This window comes from Pavona decussata, unplaced genomic scaffold (genome assembly GCF_977016875.1).
Source record: "Pavona decussata unplaced genomic scaffold, jaPavDecu1.1 SCAFFOLD_143, whole genome shotgun sequence".
Classification (NCBI taxonomy): Eukaryota; Metazoa; Cnidaria; class Anthozoa; order Scleractinia; family Agariciidae; genus Pavona; species Pavona decussata.
The window spans coordinates 2,270,042-2,285,599 of record NW_028145556.1 but is presented as its reverse complement, the minus strand read 5'-3'; the positions used below and the strand labels follow the sequence as shown (position 1 = coordinate 2,285,599).

The 15,558-nt window shown below is 38.3% G+C and overlaps 2 protein-coding genes across 6 annotated transcripts in view; one reads left to right on the top strand and one right to left on the bottom strand.

Annotated features, from left to right (window-relative positions):
• LOC146466561 (uncharacterized) overlaps positions 1-15,558 on the top strand; it is a 187,374-nt gene that overhangs the window by 61,310 nt on the left and 110,506 nt on the right. The gene's annotated exons all lie outside the window — the stretch shown is intronic.
• LOC146466562 (uncharacterized) overlaps positions 1-15,558 on the bottom strand; it is a 145,970-nt gene that overhangs the window by 35,672 nt on the left and 94,740 nt on the right. For 2 of the 5 annotated variants that reach the window (XM_085127239.1, XM_085127241.1), the window contains exon 1: positions 2,566-2,705. The exons of the other annotated variants lie outside the window; for them this stretch is intronic. In XM_085127239.1, the coding sequence (XP_084983365.1) occupies positions 2,566-2,651 (86 nt within the window). In that variant the 5' untranslated portion in view covers positions 2,652-2,705. Of the gene's footprint in view, positions 1-2,565; positions 2,706-15,558 lie in introns of those variants that run through there. 5 annotated transcript variants of the gene reach the window in all.

Below are 15,558 nucleotides of genomic sequence, written 5' to 3'. Positions count from 1 at the left end.
ACAACAGACACCAAAGATATCCAACAAAATGGTGAAGGAGTTGATTTCTCTGGAACGCGAGTACGTGCAAAACTGCGAGCTGAGGCTGTTCACAGGAGGCGAGCGGAAGAAAAAGTACCTTGCAAAATGATTGGCCTATATTCCATAAAGGCGTTAGGTTGTGTAGCGAGAATTTTTTTCAAGCGCTATTTTCGCTTGGAGGGGACACTTTCAAGAGTTACAACAAAATTTGGCGAGATTCTAGAAAAATATATGATCAACAAAAACGTGTCAGGGAATTTGATAATTCTAAAATTTCTTGCTTAAGTTGCATAAATAACGGTGAGGGTCTTTCTGCTATTTAATCTGTTACGCGCAATTTAAATACATGTTTCATATATTCATATTCATTCCGATTATCATATTTCATTTGTTTATTTCCTCTTCCCTCGCCAGGAAATAGTGCCGGTTGAAAACGTCGTAATATGTTTTAAAGTCGGTAACATCCTTTGCAAAAAATGTGACAAAATAAGCTAAAGTACAATCGAGAAAGCAACTGAATGTGATCTAAAAATACATGACAGTGCCTGCTACCACAACTTTAATTTGAAACCCCATAACAGATTTTTCCCTTTCGGATTTGAGTACGCCCAGTGATAAATAAGCTTCAAAGTTTCCTTGTACATGAAACTATAACTTATACATCAGATGTGTGGAAACTATAACTTATATATCCATATACATCTATAACTTAACGTGAAACTATAACTGATACATCAGATGTGTGGAAAATAAAATGAAAAAATATAACAAAAATAATTTTGAAAAGACTGCCCGAATACTAAGCGGCTACCGATAGTCACTCACTCAGTTAGTCAATTAGTCAGCTTGTCCGGTTTCCCAGACAGTCGATCCGTAATCTGTCAGCCATCTTTCATTCATTTAGTCTGTCAGTCAGTTGGTCAGTCATTTTATTCATTCCGCCAGTCAATGAGTTTCTCGATCAGTCAGTTATTAATCCAGTCACTCACTCACTCAATCCGTGAGCGATTCACCTAGCCAGTGTTTCAGTCAAATAGTTAGTCATTCAGTCGATTAGTCCATTTGAAGGCCACTCAGTCATTCGGTCACTCTGTGTCTGCCTGTCAGCTGTCATTTTTGTCTGGTTTTGAACATCTTGCAAATTTTGCTTCGCCCATCAGGCGTATAAAACCTTTACATGTAGGTTCTATAACTTGGCAACTTGTAATTCTCGGAAGCACGGATTTTCGATGCCTTTTTTCCGGGAATCCGTGTAGCCATGGAATTGTGCAATTGCAAAGGCCTCATTGTTTCACTGTGAGGCGCAATGTTCAGACTAAAGTGTCCCTAAGATTTGTTTATCAGTTTTCGCGGCATATTTGATGGTAACTTAAAGTTAAGTATTCGCCAAAAAACTTCATTAGCCAAAGGGAGACAAAGGGCGTCTCGACTAAATTATTACCAACTTTAAATAATTATTGCTTTCGTTTTCGTTCCATTTCGTAATCGCATCTCGGCTCAAAGAAAGGGTTACTCTTTACTCTCCGCATAACTAATTATACTCTGTGTAAGTCATTCAGCCTTGGAAAATCCTTTCGCTTCTAATTTTTGTAAAAAAAAAAAAAAACAAGCCTCTTTGTTTGCTTATTAATACCCTTGTTGGCAAGGTAATAAAACGGTCACGCCTTGTTTACTGTGATAAATAATTTATGTGTTTTTCACTTTCGATAATGTTTTGAAGCAGCGCATTGGTAATTATGAATATTTCAAGACTGTTATCTCAGTGAGATATGTATTTTATTACTTTATACTCGACCCCACAAGCTTTTAGCTTCAACATTTATCTAGTGAAAATAAAGTTTACAAAAAAAAAAAAAGAAAGAAAACACGCTTTCCTATTTTGCTAACGTTCACAGTATTCCCGAGATAAGAGAAGCCGGAAGTAGGTCTTCTCTTTTGTAGTACCATAACTCTAGAGCTCTAACACGAAGCATCTAAAATTATTGGAGCATTCAACGCTACAATTTCCACGCTGTACTTTTTATAGATCGGTGCATCCAGACACCTAAAAATTACTACTAAAATGAAAGGTATTTAACGGTGCTTTCGTCTTGGCGTTACCCTTCTAGCAGAGCGTTTCTTTCATACTAAACGTATGTACGAAGTCGTTTGTGTCTCTGGTATTTCGCGTAGTCTTGCCTGAAAGCCGCGGACGCTCTGCTGGCAGGGTATTTTAGCTTTTGGGTTTTGGTTTCTTTTTGCAGTTTCGCTACTAACCGCAACATTGATGTTAATATCGTTGTGACGAGATAAGAATCACTATTTTATTTAGTATTGTATAGTTATCATGAACAACAATGTATTAGTGATGGAAGCAATAAATTGGAAATTGGAAATTGGAAATTAGAATTAGAACTGAAAGCCAAGTTCATCAAAAGGAGGGAGTAAGGTTCGACAAGATGTCTTTGTAGTATTAGCATTGAAATAAAATCAGATGCAGCATTTCCCTGACCTCATAAAAACACAACGAAGCACAAAAAAGCAGCTACATCACAAATATCTTACCCAAACCGGTTGAGATTGGAAGGATTTATGACCCTCTGACTGCTTTCTTGAATGCAGGAAATAAAGCAGATAAAGAAAAACAACATGACGAAGTTCGTCGAAATGTTGACACACAAGCAAACAATTTCTAACTTAGACTCAATTGCTTCTCAAAAATATGAAACTGCATTGCCCTCAGGAGTTGTTATGTCTAATATGCCAAATAATTTAAATGAGAATTGCTGTAGAAAGGAACTGTCGTTTGTGTTATGTTAAGACATGAACAGGCACATAACTTAGAATATCAATGAATCATAAAATGTAATAAACATTGACAGCAAGTGAGTGAAATTAAGTCTCAAGGAAAAACACACAAATCCGAAGAATCAATTTTTTTTCCAGTGCTATGTAGTTACATTATCCTTTTGCCGAACCGAATGTCTGCAGTGGACCACGTTCGTAACCAAAAATTCTCAAGGAGGCACCTATTGTTTTTGTATGAACAACATCCAGGGATGTTTGGTCCATCGCACCGTGGGAATACGAGCCCACTGATACATAAGGGAGAGCAGCGGTATATAAGCCACCCTCGTGCTTAACCCTCGTGCAGGGCGCGCGAAAGTTGACTGCCGAAAAGCAGTTTCGTTTGAAAATGTCCAAGCAATCAAAGATTTCCTACTATTTTCATCGCCACAGGGAGAGGTAAGGAATGTTCTTTATTTCATTTAGATTCGAAGTCTTATGTTCCAGTAGATTAGTGAACTTATGTGTTTTCAGATCAGAGCAACCATAGCACGTCGTAACTGAAAAGAAAGCGTCGAGGAGGAGCCAGCTTGCATGCGAGTTAAGCCTAACAATGATAATAATCTTTCAGTCAAAATGTGCATGGATGAATGTTAGGAATTCTTACGTTTGGGGGTTAGTAATTGTAACGTTTGGGGGTTATTTTTCTTACGTTTGAGCGTTGGTAATTCTTACGTTTGGGGGTTATATTTTTTACGTTTCGGGGTTAGGAAGACTTACGTTTGGGGGTTAGATTTCTTACGTTTGGGCGTTAGGAATTCTTTCGTTCGGAAGTTAGTTTTCTTACGTTTGGGGGTAAGTAATTCTTACGTTTGGGGGCTAGTTTTCTTACGTTTGGGAGTTACGAATTCTTACGTTTGGGGTTTAGTTTTCTTACGTTTGGGGGTTAGGAATTCTTAGGTTTCGGGGTTGAGAATTCTTACGTTTCGGGGTTCGTTTTCTTACGTTTCGGGGTTAGTAATTCCTACGTTTGGGGGTTTGTTTTCTTATGTTTGGGGGTTAGGAATTCTTACGTTTGGGAGTTAGTTTTCTTACGTTTGGGGCTTAGGCATTGCTACGTTTGGGGGTTAGGAATTTTTACGTTTGGGAGTTAGCTTTCTTACGTTTGGGGGTTAGGAAATCTTACGTTTGGGGGTTAGTTTTGTTACGTTTAGGGCTTAAGAATTCTAATGTTTTGGGGTTAGGAATTCTTACGTTTGGGGGTTAAGAATTCTTACGTTCGGGGGTTAGTTTTCTTATGTTTAGGAGTTAGGAATTCTTACGTTTGGGGGTTAGTTCTGTTACGTTTGGGCCTTAGGAATTCTTACCTTTAGGTGTTACTATTCTTAAGTTTGGGGGTTAGGAATTCTAACGTTTGGGGGTTAGATTTCTTACGTTTGGGGGTTAGGAATTCTTACGTTTGGGGGTTCGTTTTCTTACGTTTGGGGATTAGGAATTCTTACGTTTGGGGGTTAGTTCTGTTACGTTTGGGGCTTACGAATTCTTACCTTTGGGGATTAGTTTTCTTAAGTTTGGGGGTTAGGAATTCTAACGTTTGGAAGGTAGATTTCTTACGTTTGGGGGTTAGTTTTTTTACGTTTGGGAGTTACGAATTGTTGAGAATTCTTACGTTTGGGGGTTTGTTTTCTTACGTTTTGGGGTTAGTTTTCTTACGTTTAAGGGGTTAGGAATTCTAACGTTTAGGGGTTAGTTTTTTTACGTTTGGAGGTTAGGAATTCTTACGTTTAAGGATTAGTTTTCTTACGTTAGGAGGCTAGTAATTCTTACGTTTGGGGGCTAGGAATTCTTACGTTTGAGGGTTAGGAATTCTTACGTTTTAGGGTTAGATTTCTTACGTTTGGGGGTTAGGAAGTCTTACGTTTGGGGGTTGGGAAGTCTTATATTTGGAGGTTAGATTTCTTACGTTTGGGGGTTATGAACTCTAACGTTTAGGGGTTAGTTTTCTTACGTTTAGGAGTTATTAATTCTTACGTTCAGGGGTTAAAATTTTTTACGTTTGGGGGTTAGTTTTCTTACGTTTGGGGTTAGTAATTCTTACGTTTGGTGGTCAGTTTTCTTACGTTTGGGGGCTAGGAATTCTTACGTTTGGGGGTTAGATTTCCTGGTACGTTTGGGGCTTAGGAATTGTTTTGTTTGGGGGTTAGGAATTCCTACGTTTAGGGCTTAGTTTTTTTACGTTTCGGGGTTAGGAATTCTTACGTTTTAAGGTTAGTTTTCTAACGTTTGAGGGTTGAAATATCTTACTTTTGGGGTCAGTTTTTTTGTCTTTCGGGGTTTAGGATTCTTACGTTTGGGGTTAGTTTTCTTAAGTTTGGGAGTTAGTTTTCTTACGTTTAGGGGTTAGAAATTCTTGCGTTTTCGGGTTAAGAATTCTTACGTTTGATTTCTTACGTTACGTTAGATTTCTTACGTTTGGGGGTTAATTTTCTTACGTTTGGGGATTAGGAATTCTTACGTTTGGGGGTTAGTAATTCTTACGTTCGGGGGTTACTTTTCTTACGTTTTGGGGTTAGGAATTCTTACGTTTGTACGTTAGCTTTCTTACGTTTGGGCGTTAGGAATTCTTACGTTTGGGGGTTAGTAATTCTTACGTTTCGGGGTTAGTTTTCTTACCTTTGGGGGATAGGAATTCTTACGTTTCGGTGTTAAGAATTCGTACGTTTTGGGGTTAGGAAGTCTTACGTTTGGGGTTAGTTTTCTTACCTTCTGCGGTTAGGATTTTTTTACTTTTGGTGGTTAGTTTTCTTACGGTTAAAGACTAGGAATTCTTACGTTTAGGGGTTAGTTTTCTTACGCTTGGCGGTTGGTAATTCTTACGTTTGGGGGTTAGTTTTCTTATGTTTTGGGATTTAGGAATTTTTACGTTTGGGGGTTAGGAATTTTAACGTTTGGGGGTTAATTTCTTACGTTTGGGGGTAAGGAAGTCTTACGTTTAAGGGTTAAATTTCTTACGTTTGGGGGTTAGGAATTCTTACGTTCGGGGGTTAGTTATCTTACGTTTTGGGGTTAGGAATTCTTACGTTTAGGAGTAGTTTTCTTACGTTTGGGGGTTGGTTTTTTTACGTTTGGGGCTTAGGAATTGTTACGTTTCGGAGTTATTAATTTTTACGTTTGAGGGTTAGTTTTTTCACGCTTTGGGGTTACTTTTCTTACGTTTTGGGGTTAGGAGTTCTTACGTTTGTACGTTACCTTTCTTACGTTTGGGCGTTAGGAATTCTTACGTTTGGGGGCTATTTTTTTTATGTTTGAAAGTTAGGAATTCTTACGTTTGGGGGTTAGGAATTCTTAAGTTTGGGGGTTAGTTTTCTTACGTTTGGGGGTTAGTTTTTTTACGTTTGGGGCTTAGGATTTGTTACGTTTCGGGTTATTAATTTTTAGGCTTGAGGGTTAGTTTTTTCACGTTTTGGGGTTAAAAATTCTTACGTTTGTACGTTAGCTTTCTTACGTTTGGGTGTTAGGAATTCTTACGTTTGGGGGTTAGTTTTCTGAAGTTTGGGGGTTAGGAATTCGTACGTTTCGGGGTTAGGAAGTCTTACTTTTAGGGGTTAAATTTCTTACGTCTGGGTGTTTGGAATTCCTACGTTCGGGGGTTAGTTTTCTTACGTTTAGGGTCAGTAATTCTTACGTTTGGGGGTCAGTGTTCTAACGTTTGAGGTTAGCAATTCTTACGTTTTGGGGCTAGTTTTCTTATATTAAGGGGTTGAGATTTCTTACTTTTGGTGGTTAGTTTTCTTACGGTTAAAGACTAGGAATTCTTACGTTTAGGGGTTAGTTTTCTCACGCTTAGCGGTTGGTAATTCTTACGTTTGGGGGTTAGTTTTCTTATGTTTTGGGAATAAGGAATTCTTACATTTGGGGGTTAAAAGATTTTACGTTTGGGGGTTAATTTCTTACCATTTGAGGGTTAGGAAGTGTTACGTTTAACGGTTAAATTTCTTACGTTTGGGGGTTAGTTTTCTTACGTTTTGGGGCTAGGAATTCTTACGTTTGAGGGTTAGTTTTTTTACGTTTGGGGTTAGGAATTGTTACGTTTTGCGGTTAGGAATTCTTACGTTTCGTGGTTAGTTTTCTTACGTTTGGGTCTTAGGAATTGTTCCGTTTGGGGATTAGGAATTCTTACGTTTGGAGGTTAGTTTCCTTACGTTATGGGGTTAGGAATTCTTACGTTTAGGGCCGGGGTAGTTTTCTTACGTTTTGGGGGTAAGTAATTCTTAGGTATGGGGGTTAGTTTCTTTACGTTTGGGGCTTAGCAATTGTTATGTCTGGGGGTTTAGATTTCTTACGTTTGAGGGTTAGTTTTTTCAGGTTTTAGGGTGAGGAATTGTTACGTTTTGCGGTTAAGAATTCCTACGTTTCGTGGTTAGTTTTCTTACGTTTGGGGCTTAGGATTTGTTACGTTTGGGGATTAGGAATTCTTACGTTTGAAGGTAAGTTTTCTTACGTTTGGGGGTTAGTAATTCTTACGTTTGAGGGATAGTTTTCTTACGTTCAGGGGTTTGCAATTCTTACGTTTGGTGGTTAGTTTTCTTACGTTTGGGGCTTAGGAATTGTTACGTTTAAGGATTAGGAATTTTTACATTTGGGGGTTAGTTTTCTTACGTTTTGGGGTTGGTATTTTTTTTTTGTTTAGGGGTTATTTTTGTTACGTTTGGGGGTAGTTTTTTACGTCTGAAAGTTAGGAATTCCTACGTTTCGGGGTTCGGAATTCTTACGTTTGAGGGTTAGTTTTTTTACGTTTGGGGGTTAGTCGTCTTACGTTTGGGAGTTAGTTTTCTTAAGTTTCGGGGTTAGTATTTCTTATGTTTGGGGGTTAAGAAGTTTTACGTTTGGGGGTTAGGATTTCTTACGTTTGGGGGTAGTTTTCTTACGTTTGGGTTTACTTTACTCACGTTTGGAGGTTAAGGTTTCTTACGTTCATGGGGTAGATTTCTTACGTTTGGGGGTTAGTTTTGTTACGTTTAGGAGTTAGTAATTCTTACGTTTGGGGGTTAGTTTTTTGACGTTCGGGAGTCAGGAATTCTTACGTTTGGGGGTTAGTTTTCTTACGTTTCGGGATTAGGAATTCTTAGGTTTGGTAGTTACTTTTCTTACGTTTGGGGGTTAGGAATTCTTAAGTTTGGGGGTTAGTTTTCTTACGTTTTGGGGTTAAGAATTCTTACGTTTGGGGGTTAGTTTTATTAATGTTAGGAGGTAAGGAATTCTTACGTTTAGGGGTTAGTTTTCTTACGTTTGGGGGTTAAGAAGTCTTACGTTTGGGGGTTAGGATTTCTTACGTTTGGGGGTTAGTTTTCTTACGTTTGGGGTTACTTTACTCACGTTTGGGGGTTAGGGTTTCTTACGTTTATGGGGTAGATTTCTTACGTTTGGGGGTTAGTTTTGTTACGTTTAGGAGTTAGTAATTCTTACGTTTGGGGGTTAGGAATTCCTGCTTTCGGGGGTTAGTAATTTTTACGTTTGTGGGTTAGTTTTCTTATGTTTGGGGATTAAAAATTCTTACGTTTGGTGGTTAGTTTTCTTACGTTTGGGGGTTAAGAAATCTTACTTTTGGAGGTTAGTTTTCTTAACTTTGGAGGTTAGTAATTCTTACGTTTAGGGGATTGTTTTATACGTTTGGGGGTTAGTTTTCTTACCTTTGCGGGCTAATGTTTCTTACGTTTGGGGGTTTGTTTTCCTACGTTTGGTGGTTAGGAATACTTACGTTAGGGGGTTAGGAATTCTTACGTGTAGGGGCTAGTTTTCTTACGTACTGGGGTTGGTAATTCTTACATTTGGAAGTTAGTTTTCTTACGTTTGGGGGTTAAGAATTCTTACGTTTAGGGGTTAGTTTTTTATTTACTTTTGGGGTTAGGAGTTCTTACTTTTGGGGGTTAGTTTTTTTACGTTTGGGGGTTAGGAATTATTACGTTTGGGGGTTAGTTTTCTTAACTTTGGGGGTTAGTAATTCTTACGTCTGGGGGTTAGCTTTCTTACGTTTGGGGGTTAGGATCTCTTACGTTTAGGGGTTAGTTTTCTTAAGTTTGACGGTTAGTAATTCTTACGTTTGGGGGTTAGTTTTCTTACGTTCGGTCGTTCGGAATTCTTACGTTCTGAGGTTAGGAATTCTTATGTTTAGGGGTTAGATTTCTTACGTTTGCGTTTTAGGAAGTCGTACGTTTGCAGGTTAGATTTCTTTTGTTTGGGGGTTAGGAATTCTTACGTTCGGGGGTTAAATTTTCTTACGTTTGGGGGTTAGTAATTGTTACGTTTGAAGGTTAGTTTTCTTACCTTTGAAAGTTAGTAATTCTTACGTTTAGGGGTTAGATTTCTTACGTTTGTGGGTTAGGAATTTCTTACGTGTGGGGCTTAGGAATTGTTACGTTTGGAGGTTAGTTTTTTTTTTACTTTTGGGGTTTAGTTTTCTTACGTTTGGGGGTTAGGAATTCTTACGTTTGGAGGTTAGGAATACTTATGTTTAGGAGTTAGATGTGTTACGTTTAAGGGTTAGGAAGTCTTATGTTTGAAGGTTAGATTTTTTACGTTTAAGGGCTAGCAATTCTTACGTTTGGGGGTTAGTTTGCTTACGTTTGTATTTCTGGGTTTGTAATTCTTACGTCTAGGGGTTAGATTTCTTACGTTTAGGGATCAGTTTTCCTACATCTTGAGGTTACGAATTCTTACTTTCGGTGTTAGTTTTCTTACGTTTGGGAGTTAGTAATTCTTACGTTTGAAGGTTAGTTTTCTTACGTTTGGGGGTTAAGAATTCTTAAGTTTGGGTGTTAGGAGTTCTTACGTTTGGGGGTTAGTTTTCTAACGTTTAAGGGTTGGGAATTTTTACGTTTGGGGGTGAGGAATTCTTGCGTTCGGGGTTAGTTTTATAACGTTTAAGGGTTAGTAATTCTTACGTTTAAGGGGTTAGTTTTCTTAAGTTTGGGGGTTAAGAATTCTTAAGTTTGGGTGTTAGGAATTCTTACGTTTTGGGGCTAGATTTCTTACGTTTGAGGGTTAGGAAGTCTTAAGTTTGGGGGCTAGATTTCCTACGATTGGGGGTAAGGAATACTTACGTTCAGGGGTTGGTTTTCTTATCTTTAAGGGTTAGTAATTCTTACGTTTGGGGGTTAGTTTACTTACATCTTGGGGTTAGGAATTCTTACGTTTTGGGGCTAGATTTCTTACGTTTGAGGGTTAGGAAGTCTTAAGTTTGGGGGCTAGATTTCCTACGATTGGGGGTAAGGAATACTTACGTTCAGGGGTTGGTTTTCTTATCTTTAAGGGTTAGTAATTCTTACGTTTGGGGGTTAGTTTACTTACATCTTGGGGTTAGGAATTCTTACGTTTGGGGGTTAGTTTTCTTACGTTCGGAATTCTTACGTTTGGAGGTTAGGAATTCTTACGATTAGGGGTTAGAAATTTATACGTTTGGGTGTTAGGAAGTCTTACGTTTGCGGGTTAGATTTCTTTTGTTTGGGGGTTAGGAATTCTTACGTTTGGAGGTTGATTTTTTTCCACTTTCGGAGGTTAGTTTTCTTACGTTTGGGGGTTAGCAATTCTTACGTTTGGAGGTTAGGAATACTTATGTTTAGGAGTTAGATGTGTTACGTTTAAGGGTTAGGAAGTCTTATCTTTGGGGGTTAGATTTTTTACGTTTAAGGGTTAGCACTTTTTACGTTCGGGGGTTAGTTTGCTTACGTTTGGGGTTTAAGAGCGCCTTTTTTTCATGACCGAGTGAGTGATGGCACAGGGTTCAAAAATTGACTACCCTCATATTTTGCTTAGACATACTCTATGATGAGTTAATAAACGTGGTGTATTTCTTATGTTCAGCTCTGCTTTTGTTTTCCAGAAAATTACCAATAACTGAAACGGGCGCCGACCGTCACAAAATGGCGGAAATTAGTGCGCCGAGTAACAACACAAGAACTTCGCTCGTGTAAAGCGCAAAAGGAAGCACGGTTTTTTCAAATTGGTATATTTGTGTAAGAGTCATTGGCAAATGATTCAAGTCTAAAACCAGGATTGTTTACTTAACTGGAAATGCACGGCACGAGTTTGAAAATCACCAATATTTCATTGTTTAAAAATCTCATTTTGGAGCAGTTTTTCAATAAACATTTTTCCCATGCGGTATAAGTCAGAAGCGCTTGAGATTAAGGTTGTGATTAGTGGAAATAGTCTTCTTTTCAAGGATATAAAAATTAGTCTGGGGCTTTTAACTTCTGCACGAAAAAACCATGCTCTATGCCGAGAAAATCACAAACTCCACTTGTCAACAAACACAAATAATCGAATTAGTCTCTGTTATCGAAGCCAATATTCCAAGCAAATCTTAGCGTTTAGCACCTATTTGATTAGAAGGTCAACATTACAAGTTTACCTTGCTAAAACAGTGGCTGTAGATTGGTTTTCATTCCTACTTTCTCTTCAAAATTACCATCTTCCCTCTGACAGCGAGTTTACTAAATCAACAACCATCTGAACGATACCTGGGTGGCTCTTGTACAAACATCGGCGCTTTTCTTCGCAGTTTCAAATACACCATATCTGCTATCTTTCTCTAACGTACAACTGAGCTTGTTTCATCGTAAAAAATGACCATTGAGCGAGATTTGCGATTACTGAGCGACACTGTCGTTTTGACTTCTTCAATCCATGCATATCATTTGTATGTCACGCAATGACATATCACACTCCTTACAAGGAAGGCTTGGTTACCAATATTCCTTCTGGTGTTACACAAGTTTTGCGGATAAGGAAATAATTTTGGTTTGTTAAAAAAGACACTCTGTGACCTAAAATTTTTAAAACAAATGGAAAAAACGCAAAAAAGAACGACATAGGTTAAGGAAGAAAGAACCACCGACCGACAGACAAGCAGCCCGAACGATAGAAAGAAAAAAAGAAAGAAAGAAAACGAACTTGTAAGCAAACAAAGGAAGAAATGAAGGAAATAAACAAATGTAAAGTTTAGAAGAAGGAAAGTAGTAATAAAATAATGGGAAGGGAAAAGCAGGAGCGCTCAACACTAAAGAAAACCAAATTTAATAAGGTGAACCAATCCTAATGATATAATGACCATCGCGTCATACAAAATTTTTTAACAAACAGATGATCGCGCAGCCACGTTGTCCTTCCGGATAACACATGAAATGGATATCAATTGCTCTTTTCAGAGGTTAGCAGGGGACAGTGCTCCCAAGATAAACGAAGGCGAGCAAAAGAAAAAAAGTGCCCTTATCCTCCCGTTGCTTTCATGTGGAAAAAGCATCTCAGCACACACACAGTCTGTCGGCGTAAGTGATGTTGAGTCGGAGATCAACTTAATTTTTGCTCGGGCTTCAATTTTCACTGCACCTTGTGACATTTCGGGCATGACCATCTGTCCAGTTCATCCCTCCTCTTTGGGCATTGGGTGGTGGAGAGGTTCCCAACGATACCTTATCGAGCTACGCCAAAGGGAAATCGCGCAAGGCTGACCGCGGTATTGATAAGGCGCTTTCGGAGACTATCTAAGACGTACCAGAACCAACAGGTACAAATTTTCCCGTAAGGCAACGTAGTTTTGCTAATTCATGTTAGGGGAAGGTCAATATGAAATTTAAAAGTTGTGTCTTATTTTCAAACTGAGCGAAAAGCCGTAAGTCGGAAAAAAATTAACATATACTTGCAATAAGAAGCTCGCATTTTTAATAACTAGCCTGTTTTTGGTGTGCGATAATTTAATTATAATGTTTATCACGAACTTAAATTTTTTCCGTAAATGAAACCAACATGCTTATTTTCCTGGAAACCCAACTATAAATGCAACGCTTATGCTTTTATTATTATTATTATTATTATTATTATTATTATTATTATTACTATTATTATTATTATGGATACTTTTTTATAGCCGTAGCTACTAATCTGTGAAGAACTCCGTTAAGTTCTCTCAAATAAACTGAACTCTGACAGTTACACAATTTTGTAGTCTCATTATATTCCCTCAGAAGCCCTTCAGACTAATCGCTGGTACTGAGAGTGGTCATATCCAGGGCTCATTACAGTGGTTATTTTACATCTCCAAATTGGAGACGGGGCCGCCATAAAAATTTCAATGTGGCCATCCGAACCATTTGCGGGTCTAACCTTCTTCTCTAAATATTTCTGACCATGAGTATGGGTGCGACCGTGGTTAGAACCCTGCGGTGCTTAATATAATTCTAGAAACTTTTTGTTTTTTTTTTTATTTTCAGGAGCACAGTTATCGTAATAATTATCGTTGCTTTGGGTAGGAATATGCCGTGACTGTAAATTGCAATTAATCCGGATTCATCGGCCATATGGAACTGTGTAGCTCAAGCTAAGCCTAGCTGATGTTACAAAGGGCATTGAAGATGTTGTCCTTCTAAAAGACATTTGTTTGTTTTTTAGCAGGTCACTGACACATCAGTTCATCGCAAAAAGCCTTACATGAAAAAGATTCAGTCACTTTGTCTAGGCTGCATCTGCCTGCAATAACATTCGTTTTCCGGGCTCTTATCTGCTTTTTTTTTTTGTATGTTCTTCATTGGGCTTACAAGCTGAGTGCTAAAAGCATTGGTGGCATTTATACCACTGTTAGGCTAACCTTCAGGCGACACTTACACCACCGGCCCGTGTTACACTACCCGCCTTAAATAGCTTTCGCTAAACGTGGGTAGTGTACATCTGAATAATGTAAAAGATGATTTTAATAAATGGTTGATTTATTTGAGCGTAGCTTACATAAAGCGCCAACTTTCTTATCGTAAAGAAGTAATTGTAATTGCCTTTAAATGCGGTTCTCTTTTGTTGTTTTAGTCTCGTCGATAAAGTCAGGCAAGGCCGGGCTGTTAAGCTGGACATGGTGTGCCCATTTGACACCAGCCCCCCCAGTGGTACCATTCTGTCCACTGCACGTGCACGATGTACAAAGCATCTGCTTGTAAAACATTTGTACTAAAAAATCCCATCCTAAAAGATAAAAAGCTGGCAACAGATTTAGTACCATGTCAGCTAGGGGATTTTAACCTTGAAGTCGGACGCAGACAAACTGCCGCGGAAAAAATATAATCTGGTTGTTAATTTTGTTGGGTGTCCTGCGCGCTCGGTCTCATTGCGTGACAAACATGATCGTCTCATTCTACAGACGATTCCTCTTGTGTGCGTCTTCGGGCTGCAAAATTTCTTCTTCTGCGACTATAGATAATCGCATCATCGTTCTTAATCGTACAATTGAGTTACCTTATTTGCTATAGCTGTGTGGAGACTCAAATATGGTTGAATCTGTCAGGAACTGTAATGTTTCATGCAGAAGTCATACGTATGGTTGTTGATTACTTGTGCTTTGGTAAACATGGTCGAAGGGAAGATAACAATTTTGAAGGGAGAGTGGCGATGAAAAGCAATCTACAGCTACAAGTTTTGCAAGGTAAACTTGTAATGTTGACTTTCAAATCAAATACGGTGCTAAGCACTAAGATTTGCTTGGAATATTGGCTTCGATAACAGAGACTAATTCGATTATTTGTGTTTGTTGACAAGTGGAGTTTGTGATTTTTCTCGACATAGAGCATGGTTTTTTCCGTGCAGAAGTTAAGAGCCCCAGACTAATATTTATATCCTTGAAAAGAAGACTATTTCCACTAATCACAGCCTTAATTTCAAGCGCTTCTGAGTTATACCGCATGGGAAAAACGTTTATTGAAAAACTGCTCCAAAATGAGATTTTTAAACAATGAAATATTGGTGATTTTTAAACTCTTGCCGTGCGTTCCCAGTTAGGTAAACAATCCTGGTTTTAGACTTGAATCATTTGCCAATGTCTCTTACACAAATATACCAATTTGAAAAAACCGTGCTTCCTTTTGCGCTTTACACGAGCGAAGTTCTTGTGTTGTTACTCGACGCACTAATTTCCGCCATTTTATGACGGTCGGCGCCCGTTACAGTTTTGGAGAATTTTCTTGAAAATACAGCCAGCTTTGAACAAAAAAAATATATCACGTTTGTTGGCTTATCATAGGGTATCTCTGAGCGAAATATGAAGATTTTGAATTTTTGAAGCATGTGCCACATTTTACTGATATCACGCGGTCTTCACAGACATTCTCTCTTAAGAATTCTTACGTTTGAAGGTTAGTTTTCTTACCTTTGGGGATTAGAAATTCTTCGTTTGGGGGTTAGTTTTCTTACGTTTGGGGGTTAGTAATTCTTACGTTTGGAGGTTAGGAATTGTTACGTTTAGCGGTTAGTTTTCTTTAATTTTGGGGGTTAGGAATTCTTACGTTTGGGGGTTAGTTTTCTTACGTTTAGGGTTTAGGAATTCTTACGTCTGGTTGTTATTTTTTTAACGTTTTGGGGTTGGGAATTCTTACATTTGGGGGTTAGTTTTCTTACGTATGGGGGTTAGCAATTTTTACGTTTGGGGTGTGATTTCTTACGTTTGGGGGTTAAGAATTGTTAAGTTTGGGTGTAAGGAATTCTTACGTTTTGGGGCTAGATTTCTTACGTTTGGGGGTTAGGAAGTCTTATGTTTGCTGGTTAGATTTCTTACGATTGGGGGTAAGGAATACTTACATTCGGGGGTTGGTTTTCTTATGTTTGAGGGTTAGGGATTTTTTTATGTTTGGGGGTTAGGAGATGTTACGTTTAAGGGTTAGTTTTCTTACGTTTGGTGGTTAGTAATTCTTACGTTTAGGGGTTAGTTTTCTTACGTTTGAGGCTTAGGAATTGTTA